The sequence below is a fragment of the Carassius auratus genome, chromosome 1, assembly GCF_003368295.1.
Source record: "Carassius auratus strain Wakin chromosome 1, ASM336829v1, whole genome shotgun sequence".
Taxonomy (NCBI): domain Eukaryota; kingdom Metazoa; phylum Chordata; class Actinopteri; order Cypriniformes; family Cyprinidae; genus Carassius; species Carassius auratus.
In genome coordinates, this window is record NC_039243.1 from 6,358,459 (window position 1) to 6,375,337 (window position 16,879).

General features: G+C 37.3%; 2 protein-coding genes across 2 annotated transcripts; one reads left to right on the forward strand and one right to left on the reverse strand.

Moving 5' to 3' along the window:
* Positions 1-195: 195 nt before the first annotated feature.
* LOC113047118 (spastin-like) lies at positions 196-12,184 on the reverse strand. The gene is made up of 17 exons (XM_026208426.1): positions 11,702-12,184; positions 9,700-9,783; positions 9,327-9,410; positions 8,138-8,218; positions 7,879-8,036; positions 7,639-7,790; positions 6,700-6,793; positions 6,269-6,343; positions 6,117-6,188; positions 2,523-2,598; positions 2,346-2,437; positions 2,165-2,247; positions 2,042-2,084; positions 1,642-1,721; positions 1,486-1,556; positions 1,357-1,397; positions 196-1,103 (listed from the first exon to the last, which is right to left on the reverse strand). Exons 1-17 carry the CDS (start codon positions 12,027-12,029, stop codon positions 978-980), a joined length of 1,740 nt encoding a protein of 579 aa, XP_026064211.1. The 5' UTR covers positions 12,030-12,184; the 3' UTR covers positions 196-977.
* Positions 12,185-12,820: 636 nt separating this feature from the next.
* LOC113047267 (protein dpy-30 homolog) lies at positions 12,821-15,207 on the forward strand. Its single transcript, XM_026208651.1, has 5 exons — positions 12,821-13,033; positions 13,425-13,465; positions 13,577-13,624; positions 13,783-13,934; positions 15,003-15,207. The coding sequence occupies exons 1-5, from the start codon at positions 13,024-13,026 to the stop codon at positions 15,073-15,075; spliced, it is 324 nt and encodes a 107-aa protein (XP_026064436.1). The 5' UTR covers positions 12,821-13,023; the 3' UTR covers positions 15,076-15,207.
* The last annotated feature ends 1,672 nt before the right edge of the window (positions 15,208-16,879 follow it).

Here is a 16,879-nt window from a genome sequence, read left to right on the forward strand (position 1 = left end):
CTGCACTTGAAATGAAATGAAACAAATGAAATGAAATTGTTGCCCAGTGGCTGGCAAGTTTGACATGGTTTCATTATAAATTATACTAATATTCCAAACATATTTTGTTTTTATTTTATAGTAACAATATAATTTTAAATATGTAGCTTTTTAACATGCACTTTACAAAAAAAAAAGGCAAATTTGCTCACTGCAAACATTTCAAAATCTGCCATTAATGATTTATTGAATTCTTAGACTGACATTAACTTCGAAATTACATTCAGATCGTAAAAGTATTTTATTTTTTATAAATATGACGCATCATTTCAAATATTTTTAAACGGTTTTCAAAAAACAACACATTCCAATCTTGCTATCAGTCTGTTAAGAACTTCACAAATGAATCAGATGGTTTCCCGCCTGCTCACTGCAATCATTTAACATTATTAAAGACACCCCAGACTCAAAAAACATTTGTACATGGAGCAATATCATGAATTCAGTACTAGCGGAAGACATTTACGTTCAGTCTCAACTCATGCCCCCTAGTGCTTGGAAATGGAGGGGGAAAAAACTAAAACAAGGAATGCTGGTCAGTCTAAATGGTTTCTAATCAGGAGATCAAACAATACATTCTTTAATTGTTCATTGCACACATCATTTCCCATCAGGATTCACTTTATCTAGATAAGAGAGGAACAAATGCATCTGCACCTAGAGCACACAAACGCCACAGACGCCAACTGCTTTATCATCCACACAGCAATCAAGGTGCTGAATTCAAGGAAATGCTTCTTGGCTTTGTAGAAAAGTCTCGTCTCGCTATGCGGTCCACATCGTCTTGAGCTCTGGGTGTATTTGAGTCAAAGAAAATCTCCACCTGAGCTACAAAGACCAGATCCGAGGCAAAAGCAAAGTCATAGAAAAGACAAAATGATACAAATTCCCTCCCAAGATTTTAATTCCACGTCGTCCTTGCATAGAGCGTGTCGGTGTCATACAGCGGTCGTGTCTCCGTACTGTCTGTTCCAGCGGACGTACTGTTCCAGCGTCTGAGGACTGACGCTCCGCTTTATCCTCTTGAGCGAATCCACAAAATCAGAGAAACGGATGTCCCTCATCTGAACAGGAAAAAGACAGGAACGTGAGGGAGAAACACTGCATGATACATGCTGTGATTAAAAATAGAATATGAATGAACACTTTAAGCAGCATCAAGTAAACTTCTTAATATTTTAAGCCCATTATTGTTTGGAAACGTTCGTGGTTGCAAAACGAAAATCTAATTTAGTGTAACTATATAGACATTAGACACTATATATCTATACACAAAAGACAAAAAAATATAATAATAATAAAAAAAGAAGTCTGTACCTCATTGGCTGGAATGTTCCTCACTTGTTCAGGCCTCAGTTCTGTGTTGAGAAAGAACAGGACACAATTATCTAGCAAGAAGTCCACCTCTTGACCAAATGTCATGGTATAATCGACATATGAGTGTACCCCGTATAGGACCAAGAGCAGCGTCTTTAGCCAGCGAGGTCAGATCACTGCCGGAGTAACCCTCAGTCATCCTGAAAACACACCGTACAACACAGAAAGACCCAGCATTAATATGCTCATACGCATACTCTACCGAAATATGAAGCGGTGCTTCACCTGGCTAACTGATTCAGCTCTTTCTGAGATAAAGTGTTTCTGTGTTTGCGGAGGAGGTTCTTGAGCAGCTCCAAACGAGTCTGAAACACACACACACACACACACACACACACACACAGTCAATTAGTGTTGGTGTTCATGGCTAAATAACTGTAAAACCTAAACCATGAACATTACATTCAAATGACTGCTGTTTTCAAATTTACTACTAAATTAAAGGAAAAATATCAATGCATTACATTCATAACATTTTACCAGATGCTTTTATCCAAAGCGACTTACAAATGAGGACAAAAGAAGCAATTTAACCTACTGATGTCCATAAATTGAGTTAAAATTCACAACCATGATCTGAAAGAGAACCGATCACTTTTGCCCAACCCTGGTGTGAACACAGTACCTCCTCTGTAGGTAAAGCCACATAAATGCGTTTAGCGAATCGCCTGTGAGGGGAAAAGCACATTAGGGGATGTCATTATGAAGGCTTTGAAAGTTAGTGTGTGTGACTGCAGGTCAACGTTACCGAAGAACTGCCTCATCAAGCTCCTGAGGCCTGTTAGTGGCTCCCATCACTAACACACGATCATCATCTCCGCCTGACTGCACCTACAACACACACACACACACACACACACACCGGGAGAGTCAGACACCAGTGATCGGAAATTGTGTTGAATTTTCAGATAAAACACACACACACTTACTCCATCAAACTGGAGGAGGAACTCTGTTTTGAGTCTTCTGCTGGCGTCATGCTCGCCCTCTCTCCTCTCACAGAGCAGACTGTCGATCTCATCTGCACCGAAATCACCATTAATCACGCATTTAAAGAAACACGCAGCTTCTGAAGCAAACGAATGAGTCTGAGCGACAGTTCTCACCGATGAAGATGATTGACGGCTGCAGTTCCCTAGCAACCGCAAACAAAGCCCGAACCAGTTTCTCGCCCTCTCCCACCTGAACACACACACCACAACATGAATACCTTTTTAAGCCACAGTCAAAAGGAGCGCAACACCAACACACAGTGGCTTATTGCCATCATAAATGGCAGCAACCATAATATGATGCATAAAATAATATTTAGACACCACTAAACAGTATTTATTTAAAACAGTGATATTCAGCCAGCACGAAAACACAGGGAACGCTAGATAAAATGTAAAGCCATAGAAAAAAAAGTTGCAGTACTTCAACAAGTGATTGAAACAAACAGCCATACTGTTGGGAAGCCTGCTGCTTAACCAATGTGACAAGCTTGTTATGATGCAGGGGAGAGATTTTGCATGATAAAACAAAAATTAAAAATAAGTCAATGCTAAACTGAAAAAAACACATGAAAAAGAGACAACCTTCCATCCAGATGCTCGTTTGTCATGGTGTGCCATGAAGAGGAAACACTAACCCTAATACCAAGAAGAGCTTCCAGTGTGACAATGAACACACAAAATGTGTGAACCAACAGATTGTGGCAACACTTTATAATCATTAAATATTATGGTGAATGACATCAAGTGGACCCTTCCAATATGGCACACGGCTTATGTATAGTGGCCCATAGAAACAGTTGATAATGAGGCATCTATGTAATATACATATCTATGTGTTGACATGAACATAGCCTTACACTGATTTAATGTATGTGCATAATTTACGTCAAATTTAGAATAATAAAAAACTATATGGTTGTTACCATTTCAATTAAATAAGTTTCAACAAACTCCATCATTCCACTGCAGAGGAAACAGAAGCTGCATCAAAAGTGCCATTTAGTTGTATTTACTCAGAATTTAATGAAGATTAGATGTTTCCATGAATCCATTTAAACAGTAAAATTGCAAATGCATTAATAAGATGAGTAAAATTAATGATCAACTTTTTTTAACATACAGATATGAAATATTGGGAAAATGCAATTATCCTTTGAAATGTGAAACCAAACCACACCAGTAGGTGGCAGCAAGTCACAGTCTTTCTGAGCGAGTCATTGATTCAACCGATTTGTTCAAATGGCTGATTCATTCAATAAATGCCGCATTTGACAGCCAAAGTCTAATAGATTACATCCTAGATTCAATGTGAAACTCTTGGTAGAACCAAATAGCGATCATAAACATGCTGAGGTTGAGTAGTTGTAAAAGTTTTTAATATATGCCGACTCGTGCATATGATCCACTCCGTGCGATCGCGTCTCTGGATCAGAGCCAAAGTCCGGATCAGACTGTGTGCCCTGCCGTGGTTCATGTGAAACAAGACCTCACCTGCCCCAATCAAAAGCTTATTTACACAGTCTGAATCATTCCCTATCGTCTACATTGTGCACTAGGAGCCATATACACGCTTATATCTTCAAAATGCAAATTTTATCACTGCCTTGGAGCACACTGCCTTATATATAACTTTAAAACAAAAATATTAATACTAACCCCCAAAAAACTTTAATTTTGATTTAATGTGGACTTTAACCGTTAGTAGCACATATCCGCCATGTTTGTAGCTTTTAATGATTTTTTTATTCGTGTTTGTAGTTCTGAACCGAATCATTCTTTAAAGCGCAGTGGATTGTGGGTAATATTATCCATCAGAGTGTCCACAGATCTACACTTCAAAAATCTACCTGAAATAGATAACTTCTGGCATACTCTTTTCAACATACAATGCTTTGGGACACACTTTTTTTCATAGCTTGGCTGGTCCTGTGACTTATAGTCAGGTGCGACTTATTTATCAAAATGAATTTGACATGAACCAGGAGAAATGAACCAAGAGAAAACATTACCATCTACAGCCGCCAGAGGGCGCTCTATGCTGCCAGAGATGCTGCTCCTTGCTCCTGTAGTCTACACTGAGCAGCAGCGCCCTCTCTTGGCTTTAGACGGTAGTGTTTTCTCTTGGTTCTAAATAAATGCGACTTATAGTCCGGTGCGACTTATATATATACACACTCTAGACGGTAATGGCGGTGCTTTGAATACACCCAGCATCCTAGTTTTCCTCATTTTTTTTCCTCGTCATGACGTATTTTTGGACCGATGCGACTTATACTCAGGTGCGACTTATAGTCCGAAAAATATGGTATACACAATTCATGAAGTAGATGAGGAAAACTAGGATGCTGGGTGTATTCAAAGCACCGCCATTACTGTCTAGAGTGTGTGGAATGGTGCGCTGTGATTGGTTGATATTTCGCATTCTGCAGAGAAAGGAGACTGGCGTTTGTCACAGTTTTGAAAAAAAGGGAAAAAACATGACAGATTAACAATGGCGGATATCACATTTTGCGTAAAATCAAAAATTGACTTTTTTTAAATGGCATTCATAGAGTTTTAGAACCAAACTTTTCATGTATAGAATTCATGTATCCCTTTTCTGCTTGGCCCCAAATAAACAGGATAAAAGATATGATAAAGATGTTGCCGAATACAAGATTCAAACATCCAACCTTTTGATTGGAAAGCCAGTAACTTATGATGTGCCACATAAAGCCAATGATGCTGAGGACAGTCTATGAGGAGAGATTCAAAGTGAGAACTCTAAATATATTTGACATGCTAAAAATCATTAAATAGTGCCATGCTGAACTAAAAAGAATACATGAAAACAAGAGGAAAACAATGTACATGGCATACACTCGTGGGAATCGATCCCTCAAACCTCAGGTGCTGTCCGAATATCATGGTGGACCAAGTTTTCCTGATGTTGAGGAAAGATTAAAGGTGAGAACGAACACATTTTTTTTTTAAATGAGTGCAATGCTGTCCTGAAAGAGTAAATGAGAACAAGTGCAATATAATGTCCATGGCATATCAGAAACCATCTGGGCATTCTTTGGTTGGGTGCTTGATGCTTTTCACAGCACCACATGGAAGCCAGATTAGTTTGATAGCAAGAAGACCTTCCAAGGTGAAAAAGCATACACTAGCATGTTAAGTGATTAGCAACACAATTACGCTAGGAAAATATTTTTTGACAATTATTTCAATTATTTTTGGGGGAGAAATTATCTTTGAAACACTAGGTGGCGCTCTCTTCAAACTTCACAGATAACTTCAGGATGAGTTTTCAATGATTCATACAAGTGAGGACAAGATAATGATAAATCACTATGATAAAAAGTGGTATCGGTAGATTCGGCATGACTCAAGATTTCATAGACACATTCACAAATCTTGAAACATGTTCTGACAAACATCTCACTAATTATTAGCAAAAACTGCCATTTTTGAGCGTTCAAGACCTGTAGGTGTGGCGGTCGCCAAATCTGGCAGATGCCCTCAGATCATGGTGCTAAAGAAGAGTGCAATGTTTCATTCTAATAAACTGAAAAGGCACAGTCTCAACCAATTTCGGGTAACACTGCTAACTTTGCATAGGATGAATAATAAGAAAACTAACAAACGCTAGAAGGGCTACACACCTTTGCCATTATTTAAGTAACCTTAGACCATCTCTAAACAACATCTCATAATACTCACATATTTGGAGGTGAGACTGGCAGCACTGATGTTGAAAAACGTAGCGTTAGATTCAATTGCAACAGCTTTCGCCTGTGAGGAAATGGAAAAGATCAAATTTGGTACTGTTCTCATGGTATATAAATAAAAAAACACATAAAAATGTGTTTTACCAGCATGGTCTTCCCATTTCCAGGGGGGCCGAAGAGCAGGAGCCCTCGAGCAGGAGCCCTGAGACCAGTAAACAGCTGGGAAGATCAACATAAAGATCTTTATAATTGTGAATGTTTTCTATGATATTTATTAGCAGCACAGAGTACCAATATTGAAGCATGTAAACAGACAGGAACAAAGAATCAAGTCTGCAGAATACTAAGAATAATATAACCACCATAAATTTACTAAATACAAAATTTTGATTCACAGTACATTTGTCTGGAGCTAAGTGACATCATCAGTGGTTTTAACGTAGTGTACATGAACCAAAAAAAATAAATAATAATATTTGTTTACCAGCCCAGCAGCCGGCTGCATCAAACTGCTTTCGCTTAAGAAAAAAAAACAGTTTAAACCGGGCCAGATGTTTACAGATGTGGAGACAAACCTCTGGACGAAGAGCAGGCAGGATCACGATTTCCTGCAGTGCCTGTTTTGCCAATTCCTGTCCTGCTATGTCCTCAAACTGCACCACAGCCCCGCTGAAACAAACACAAGCACAGAAATCATCAGCTCCAATGTTATAACTCCTAACCATTGCATATTATCTCAAAACATATCTCAATATTTTCTTTTTTATATTTATGTCATGATCCTTCAGAAATCAGTCTTATGATCATCTTTGTTGAAAACCATTTTTGCTGCTTAATATTTTTGTGGAAACCATGATACAGCAATCTGCCGAATAGTAGTGTGTAAAGGCTGTTTTTTTTTTTAAATGTTCTGGAGAACATCAAATAACCCTGAAAAAAAAGGACTACAGTTTCCACAAAAATATTAAGCATCACAACTGTTTTTAACACTGATAAACAGAAATGTTTCTTGAGCAGCAAATCAGTAAAAATAAATAGCAATTTACAAAATATTAAAATAGAAAACAGTTATTTTTAATTGTAATAATAATTTCACTTTACTGTATTATTTGATCAAATTAATGCAGTCTTGGTGAAACTTCTTTGAAAAAGCATAAAAAAAATGATGTTTTTATTTCACTGATGTACTTTAATATGTACTATAAATATAATATGCATATCTCATATTACTATATGAAATCATTTTGATGTACTCTGTTTAAATAGATGGCTTTAGATGCAATAAATATATACTTATAATATACTTCAAAATAAAGCTTATTTTCCATTAAACACGCAAATTTAATTATTATCATTTATATGCATTATTTTAATAAAACACTGTAATAAACAGTGATATTTAAGTGCAGACTTTTTCTAAACAATTAATATACAACACATTTCTCACAATTCTGGGAACAAAAGTTATGCATTAAAATATCTGATGTATTTATTTGTAACATTATTAATGTTACCCGTCTACGATCTCATTGAGGATGAGGCTGGCCAGTTTGGTGTCTACATTTTTCAAGTTCAAGTTCTTCAGGTCTCTCTTCCTCTGAGGTGACGCAGTGGCGGTGTTGCTGGCTCTAACGTTATGTCTGTTACCGCCTCTTCCCGAAGTCCCCTACAAAAACCAAACAAGCACACAAAGTTCAGACACACACACTATTCCAAAACCTAATCAGATGAGGTCTGACCCCTGTGGGACGAACCTTCAGGTTGTTCTGAGGACCGGTCCTGCTGCTGTGACCGGTTGAAGATGTGCGGTGCATGGCAGCCGCGGACACAGATTTGGGTGGGTTTTTGGGCCGCGGATGGCCTTGACTTGTGATTGTGAGAGTGTCTTTCTTTTTGGAAACTGCTCCACTGCCTGCAGCAACAAGAACATACACAGAAACATAAGTGTTGAATCTCTCTGATCAGAATCTGACACAACACACAGATCTCCCAGAATCTAAAGCAAACACCCACCTGGACGCAGGTTCCCATTGGAGAAAGACAGGCCAGTGTGATCAGAACAGCCCTCTGCTGGGGACTTCGAAAGCAGTTTGCCTTTGTGATCGCAGAAAAGGAAAGAGACGGAGGAAAAAGAGACATTTAAGAGGAAACTGACAGGGTGAAAAGCACATTCAGGTCGCATTTCACTTCAAAATAGGAAATAAAGAAAATAAGTAGTGAAATCTATAATTTTATAATTTGTACTTGTTTTATTATGCTTTTCAGGACACTTAAACATTTTACTTTACATTACATAAACAGTACAGCAAAAATACTGTAATTAATTGTTTAGTCAAAAATAACAAATATATGTATGTGTGTGTGTGTGTGTCTGTGTGTGTGTGTGTACTTGTTTTTCTATTCTGGTGGGGACTTAAACCTGAATACACACAGACTCATGGGGACTCGTGTCACGGTGGGGACCTAAATTGAGGTCCCCACGGGTAAACAAGCTAATAAATTACACAGATTGAAGTTTCTTGAAAATCTAAAAATGCAGAAAGTTTCCTGTAAGGGTCAGGGTTAGGGGTAGGGTTGGTGTAGGGCCACAGAAAATACGGTCTGTACAGTATAAAAACCATTACGCCTATGGAGAGTCCCCACGTGTGTGTGTGTATATATATATATATATATATATATATAATACATACTAATAATAGATTATTGTTTTGGCTTTACAGTAAACAAAACAATAAAATAAACCAATAGTCATTATTTTTCTTTGAGTGAACTTTAAATGATTTTTTCTTATGTTTTTAGGGTGACCTGGGCATGTTCTTGATTGGTTGATTAGAACCAATGCAGAAACACATAGAAGGAGTTATATGCTGATCGAAAAATAAGAACAGAGCGTGTGTGCATGAAACAGTGCTTGATTGAATAAAAGGGAAGTGTTTATTTTTAAAATGCTTACTCACCTCCCACTTTAATGTGCAGAGACAAACATATAAGTCTTCATTTCAACACATTTTTTCTGCCAATGGTCTGGCATGAAATAACACTTCACCTTTATATGATCGGGTTCGGCTGAATCATTTAACAATCACACAGGAGCACAGGCAAGCTTTCACAGAAGAGCATGCAAACACAACAACTGACATCATCTCTCAGAAGAGTTGATGAATCAGCAGCACATCCTCGTGACCTCACTGCGTCCGCTTACCCAGAAGCTCCAGCCGGTCTTGGGCCATGTCGAGGTTGCTGGTCATTTTGTTCTGAAGCTTTCTGGCTCTGTCTGCCTTCTCACCTACAAGAGCCAGATGAAGACCTTCTGTCAAACTTATTGAGAGGAAAATAAACTGCAGGGTGGGACTTGGGAACTGATTGATCATGTCCTTATGGAAGAAAACAGGGTCAAGCTTTTTTACAATCAATGCTGTTATAATAGTTTAAACCATGAAATCATGTTAGATGCATTGAAGCATAATACAGGCTGCATTCTGTCATGAAATTAAAAATAAAAGCTAGTGTAATTAAAACACATCACATAGTTTGTTTACACACTACCAGAAATCAATATGACTGAATCATCTCACCAGCTCCAGTGACCTGGATACAGATGCCTTTCTCCAGTTCAGCGATGCCTTTTCTGTACCACTGCACCGCCTGCTTCTTATCACCTACAACACCACATGCTGATTAGACATGTTATAAACATACAAAATAATAAAACTGCAAGCCTAAACCAACACGCCTGGGTTTCAGAGTAAAACTTGCAGATGCAGTTCATTTTTCAGCTTTTTACTGTCAGTACCATGCTGTCAATGCTTTATGTTAAAGCTTCAAAAGGAGATTTAAATTGGAAAAGATGCTCTTAATATAAATATGTACATGCTAAATATCATGCAGGCCCAGCCATATGGCCCTGAGCATGATGGGATTGAGAAACAGCCAATGAAACTATTGAACGGAGTCGTTTGTTTTCACTGACGCCGCTGGCATCTCTACAGAAAACAACATAAGCACATGATGTGACGAGTGGAACAAATCCAGGTCACAATGTTTCAAAATCACATACAAATAAGAATAACTTAAGAAATGATTAAATATAGAAACTAAAGTTTAGAATTAAATATATGTAATGTTTATGCTCAACAAGGTAACATTTATTTAATCAAAAACACAGTTAAAACAGTAATATTGTGACAGTTTTCTATTTGAATACATTTTAAAATATTATTTATTCCTTTGATGTGTAACATGATCCTTTAGAAATAATTTTAATATGCTGAAGAAACATTAATTATCATCAAATGCTGAAAACAGCTGCTTTGTATTTTGGTTTATTTTTAATAAAGAAATGTAACTGTTTTAAAGACCATTGCAATTTTTTCTCATGAATATTTAATGAGGTACTCACTAAGATGGTTTATGATTGGTTATCTTTTGCTAAACATCTAGCTGTAACTTTACATGGTCTTAACTTGCTTTAAAAATGACAAGTGTGAAAATCTTGGTTAATAAGTGGATTTAAACCAGGGTTTAAGGACTTTAATGCAGAGTTTGGTGCACAGTGAAAAGCCTTAAAATAAGAAAGAAACAGGAGGTGCCGTGATAGAAAAATGTGGGGACAGACATGCAAAACTGAGCCACTTATTCAGTTCTTAACAGAGCTTCAGTACATGGGGCCTCATTTTCCATTCAGCTGCTGATGAGGACATTCCCTGTCGACCTGAATCAGGCCTCTCAACTCTACTGACCTCAGAGATCAAGCTGATCTGGGGTTTAACAGCACCACTGCATCCGAACTGTCTGACTGACCGCCAAGACAGCTCTGGGGCCGGGTTTATCATGGCAGACATCCAAGATCATCTCAGAGCCGTATTCTTAGTCAAGAGTATAAGAACTTCAAACAGAAACCATGACTATATTTCTCCTGAAAAACCCAGCTTCTGGTGCTTTTAAATGGTTTCTAAATGGATGGTCCAAACCGGTTTAATCATCTGGATGTGACTAGGTTAGCCTGGTTAGGTCTTGCTATAATTATATATAATTAGCATACGTAACAAATAAACCAGCAATTAATGGTCACTATCCAGCCCACTCTCTATTTATCGGTATCTGCGCTAGCCATTCATATCTTCTGAGTACTCTCACATCAGACTACTGAAATGTCAATCAATGTGGCCGACAAACTACATGATCCTAATTCATTATAATTTAATATATATAAATGTGTGTGTGTGCTCTTGTTTTTGTGACATATCAGGACACAACTCTGTATAATGACATGGGTATGACACGGGTATTACAAAAAGAGGATGACTTATGAGAACATAACCCATGTCCCCATTTTTCAAAACGCTTATAAATCATACAGAATGAGTTTTTTTGAGAAAGTAAAAATGCACAAAGTTTCCTGTGATGGTTAGGTTTAGGGGTAGGATTGGTGTAGGGCCACAGAATATACAGTTTGTACAGTATAAAAACCATTAACGTTACGCCTATGGGATGTCCCCACTTTTTACAAAAACTAACATGTGTGTTGTTGTTGTGTGTGTGTGTTTTAACATGCATAACGGTAGTAAAAACAGATACCTTTCTCATCCTCATCGATCTGCAGAGCCAGAGAAATGAACTCAAACGCTTGTTTGTGGTAGTTTCGGATCAGCTCTGCGGTTTCCTCACAGTCCTCGGACCCGTGGTCTTTGGATCTGGTCGCCATGGTTAGGCGGATCGGCCGGGACAGCCACCAGAGGAGCAGCAGGAGAGCTCGCAGCAGGGACACCGGGAGCCGGTAGACGGTTCGGAGGAAGCAGCGCAGCCGATCCAGCGGAGTCCGTCCGGTTCTGTCAGACACCTGTCCGTGGGTGCGTCCTCCTGCACGCGCTGATCCTCTTCGTCTCGGTCGGTCCCCAGAATTCATTCACCCTACTCGGGCTCTCCATACCATAACTGGCCAGGAGTTTGACAAAGAAGGGCTATATTTCTCTGCTATGTCGGTTTGTTTTTTGCCAGCATCGATCGATCTCGGAAGTCTCTGAATATGGTCTCACGCTAATGACGTACACCACATCGCGTCGCGGGCATTAAGCGGAAGAGAGAGAGAAAGAAAAAAACAAGTTGTATTTTCATGGAGTAACGTTACATAAAATGAAATTGTCCTGGCCCATTTTTACATGTCTTATTAAACAAGTATGATTTATGAATTTATAAGAAAGCAGGATATCAGAGCATCCGCTTGTATTATTACCATTATTACATATAACATTGAACCCCTGCTGGAAGTGAAGCGTAATTTTCCGTTTTTTTATTTTATATAATAATCTTTTGTGTTTTCACATTTTCTCACAATTTCTTATTTACACAATTTAACTAAATGTTGTAAAATGTTCATATTTCTGTCATTACGTTAATATGGATGTCATCAGTTTATTTATTTATTTTTATTTTATTATTATAGATATTTTTTACTGTTTTATTTTATTTGTTTATTTATATTTTTCGTGTTTACAAAGACTATCCTTGTAATCACAAACGATAGTGATTGGCACACTTTCTCAATCGCGGCAGTGTTGCCAGGTCCGTGATTTAGTCGCGGGTTGAAGTGACCCCAATAACGTGATATTTATTTCCTGATTGGGCGGGTTTTGTTGTGACAACCTGGCAACCCTGAATCCCAGCGTAAAGTAACGTGTCGCGTAACCAAACCGTTAAAGTTTATCTTCATCAGTGGTTTGGATAATGCTTTACACCTGAATAATACTACTAAGAAACGCAATATGAATACACTGTAAATAGTTAAAAACAGGAGACTTATTATAGTCCTCGCCCATTTTAGAACCACGCTCGCGTCGCGTCTTTCAATCGTGTGATTTGCGCACGCGCTACGTCAATTGCGTAGAAACCAACAACAAACAATGGCGGACGGTAAGTGCTGTTTCTGAGCTTTGTGACTTATTTTGCTCTGATGAATTGTGCAGTGGTAATATTTGCTGTAGTTCTAGACCTAGTCAGAGTTAGGATACGGTTATGAGTGCTATATCTCTTGATTATGAGCATTATTGTGAGCGTTGAGCTTTTTTGTAGTTTCCCCATTGAATCCCGCCATTCACTGCAGTGTGTGACTGTACATATGCACATACAGGTGGAGATTACTGTGTGCTTGAGTTTCTAAACCTGTTATTATGGTCATTTCTCAATGAGACCAGACGGTTTTATTATGATGCCTGTACAAAAATGACTGTAGCGGTACCAGCATAAAAAATACTGTGATTTATGGTGTTAGTGTAGCTCAATGGTTTTATGTTGATCCTTCCAGAACACACTGATGCTGAGCAGAGCATGGAGGGACACACTCCTGTGAGCAGCATTACACGATTTCATTACAGGAAGACTCTGTCTTCAATACAAGTGAAGCACTGTCAGTTTGCCTCTTTCAGTTGTTGTTATTGAATTTCTTGTTTATTTTAGGTCCCAGAAAATCCTCATGCAGAATATGGCCTCAGTGAAAACATCCAGGTACAACATCAGAACTGCTTTGTTTTTCAGTTTGGGGAATATATATTGACAGTCTTAAAAACTGCATTTGAAAAAACATTCAGAATTGGTTGCAGTGTGAATAAAGTCTTTCTTCTATGATTGTATTATAACTTCTGTGCTTCTGTGTGTTTGTCTAGAGAATAGTGGAGAATGAGAAAACAACGGCTGAAAAGGTCATCAAACAGAAGGTGGACCCTCAGACCCTGCAGAGCCTTCCTACACGAGCGTACTTGGATCAGACCGTGGTTCCTATTCTCCTGCAGGGCTTGTCAGTTCTGGCCAAGGAAAGGTCTGCATTAGTGCACAGACTTCTTGCTTAATTCGTTCCAAACACAAAACTACATGAACATGATTTTTGTTTTAGTTTTTGGATTAAGATTGCCTCAAAGGAATGATTCACCCAAAAATGTCTCAGTACTCACTCTCAGGCCATCAAAGATTTATTTCTTCATCAAAACAGATTTGGAGAAACGTAGCATCACATCCTCACCAATGGATCCTCTGCAGTGAATGGGTGCCGTCAGAATAAGAGTCCAAACAGCTGATGAAAACATCACAATAATCCACAACACAAATCCAGTCCATCAATTTACGTCTTGTAAAATGAAAAGCTGCATGTTTATAAGAAACAAATCCATCATCAAGGCGTTTTAACCATAGTATCCTGCCAAAATATGAGTCCATATTTAATGAATCCAGCTTTCTCCAATGAAAATCTTCTGTTGTCTCTTACATCAAAATCAACAGACATGTTTGTTTAAAGCTGTTTTGAATGTTTTTCGCTTATAAACGGTGCATATTTCTCTACTTATTCAGATGAGCAGTCTCTATGACAGAGACAATATTTTAACCAGAAGCAAAAATAAAAATATAGTTAAAATCTTAATGATGGATTTGTTTCTTACAAACACACAGCTTTTCACTTCACAACTTCACAAGACATCAGTTGATGATGTTTTTATCAGATGTTTGGACCCTCATTCTGACGGCACCCATTCACTGCAGAGGATCCATTGGTGAGCAAGTGTTTCAATGCTACACAAAAAAATCAGTTCCAATGAAGAAAGAAAGTACATCTTGGATGGCCTGAGGCTGAGTACATTTTCAGATATTTTTGTTTTTTGGGTTTATTATTCCTTTTAAACCTTTTCAAATGCCCTACCAAAAAAAAAAAAAAAAAGGAAAATAGCAAAGGAACATTTGCGATCACTGTTTGACATTTTTTAATTGCCTTCTAATGCTGAAACTACACTATGTAAACATAATGAAACTATTTAGCCTGATCAAATTAACATTACCTCCTTGAATCATTTAAGTTCATGTACGGTATCTAATTTCACTCTCCATCTTCCTTCAGGCCTCCGAATCCCATAGAGTTTTTAGCTGCATTCTTACTGAAGAACAAGTCCCAGTTTGAGGAACGGAATTAAAGGCACAGCGTGCGATGTAACCCCAAGTCTTTCAGTTTTTTGTTTTGTGTTGTGAACTTAAATGTAATGGTGTCAAACTCTTCAAATAGTTTGTTTGTAGTTTTTTAAGCTCTAATAAAAAATTCAAGCAGCCATATGTTTCACTAGTGTGTTTATTCTTTATTTGGTAATTGACAAGGCAGCTAAAACTTACACTAAATTGGCTTGGCATATACAAAGTTCCAGTATAGGAAAAATCCTTAATTCCCATTTATTAGCTTGATATTTTATTATTACACGACACCAGGCATTGTGCATAACAATAACAAAAATGAGAGAGAAAGGGAAACAATTCCTTTTAACTGTGAACTTATAAAAACAATCTCAAATTGAATCTGTAGTAAATATAATTTCTTTCTTCAGTATAAAGATTAAACGCTCTCAGCATATGCAAAATATTCCTAAATCACTCAAAGCACATCTGTTTCTCAAGCAGCTGTAATCACCATGTCCATGAAAGATCTCTACATTCGTAAAGCAGTATAAAAACGACTATATGACTATACAGTAAAGGATCAACACCTTTTCAGTCAGTTTGAGAAAATGCATACTAAATGTATAGATGACTTTTTACATTGAGTGTGATGTTTAACTGAAGATGCTATGAAAAACAAGAAAAATACATTGTTACTGACCTGAAACTTAGTAAACTAGAGTAAAAGTGTTCCATCTCTAACATATTGCAACTCCAGTGCACTAGCTCTCGTGTGCAATTTCAATGGCACAGAATAACAACAAAGCAAGGCACCAACAATTTCTAAGATCTGGCATACCTGATACGGCTCTAGAAGAAATCCTAGATATACGTTCCCAGTGTACTTATTTGCACAGTTTGTGGATAAATGTAAACCCAAAACTTGGTCAAATTTGTAAACCGATGCCTGCAAATGTGCATTTCAACCAAAAGTGTTTCTTCAGTAACTGATTTTGATCATGTTTCAGGACTAGAGCTGGGTGATATAGCTTAGGAAATATCAAATGCATCATCAGTGTCTTAGTATATTTTACATCCATTTGACATTATTCAATTGATATCTTGATATTTATGAATTTGGGTAAGACTTTAAAATAAAGTTTCTTAACTACATAAGTACATGGTTGACTACATTAGTTAGCATGATCAACAATGAAAAAGATTTCTATGACATTTATTAATATTAGTTCACGTTAACTGAAACATTTACTGAAACACAATTCAAATCAAAAGTTGTCTCTGTTCATATTAATTAATGGACCGGAGCTAACATTGAATAATAATGACTAGTTGTTAATGTTAACTAAAATGAATACATTTTGAATGTATTGCTCTTTGCAAATTAATGTTATTTAAAGCATTACTTTTGCCTAGTAATAAATAGCAATATTTACCAACATATTTTTACTAAAATCATAATACATGGAAAAAAAAAAAGTTATATGAATATGTAATGAGTAATCACTGAATATTTTTAATTTAATTTAGTGAAATAGACCTTTCAAACTGATTAAAATATACTTTAAGGCCATTTTTACTACAGAAGTAAATGACAAACACTAGTATTAAAACATCTTTGCATTAACACTCTTCAGTCGCAGGACTTATAATTTCACTAAAACTGATCAAAACATTTTTACAAATGCTGCAGTTCGGTCTGGTTTGGTTTTTCTAGTTCAGTGTTATTCCTGTGTTTTTGAGGCTACTTAAACACAACATTTCCAAAACATTTATGTCTTTATGAATAAAATCACATTTCTCGAGATTGCGGTTTTGGTACCAATCATTTGC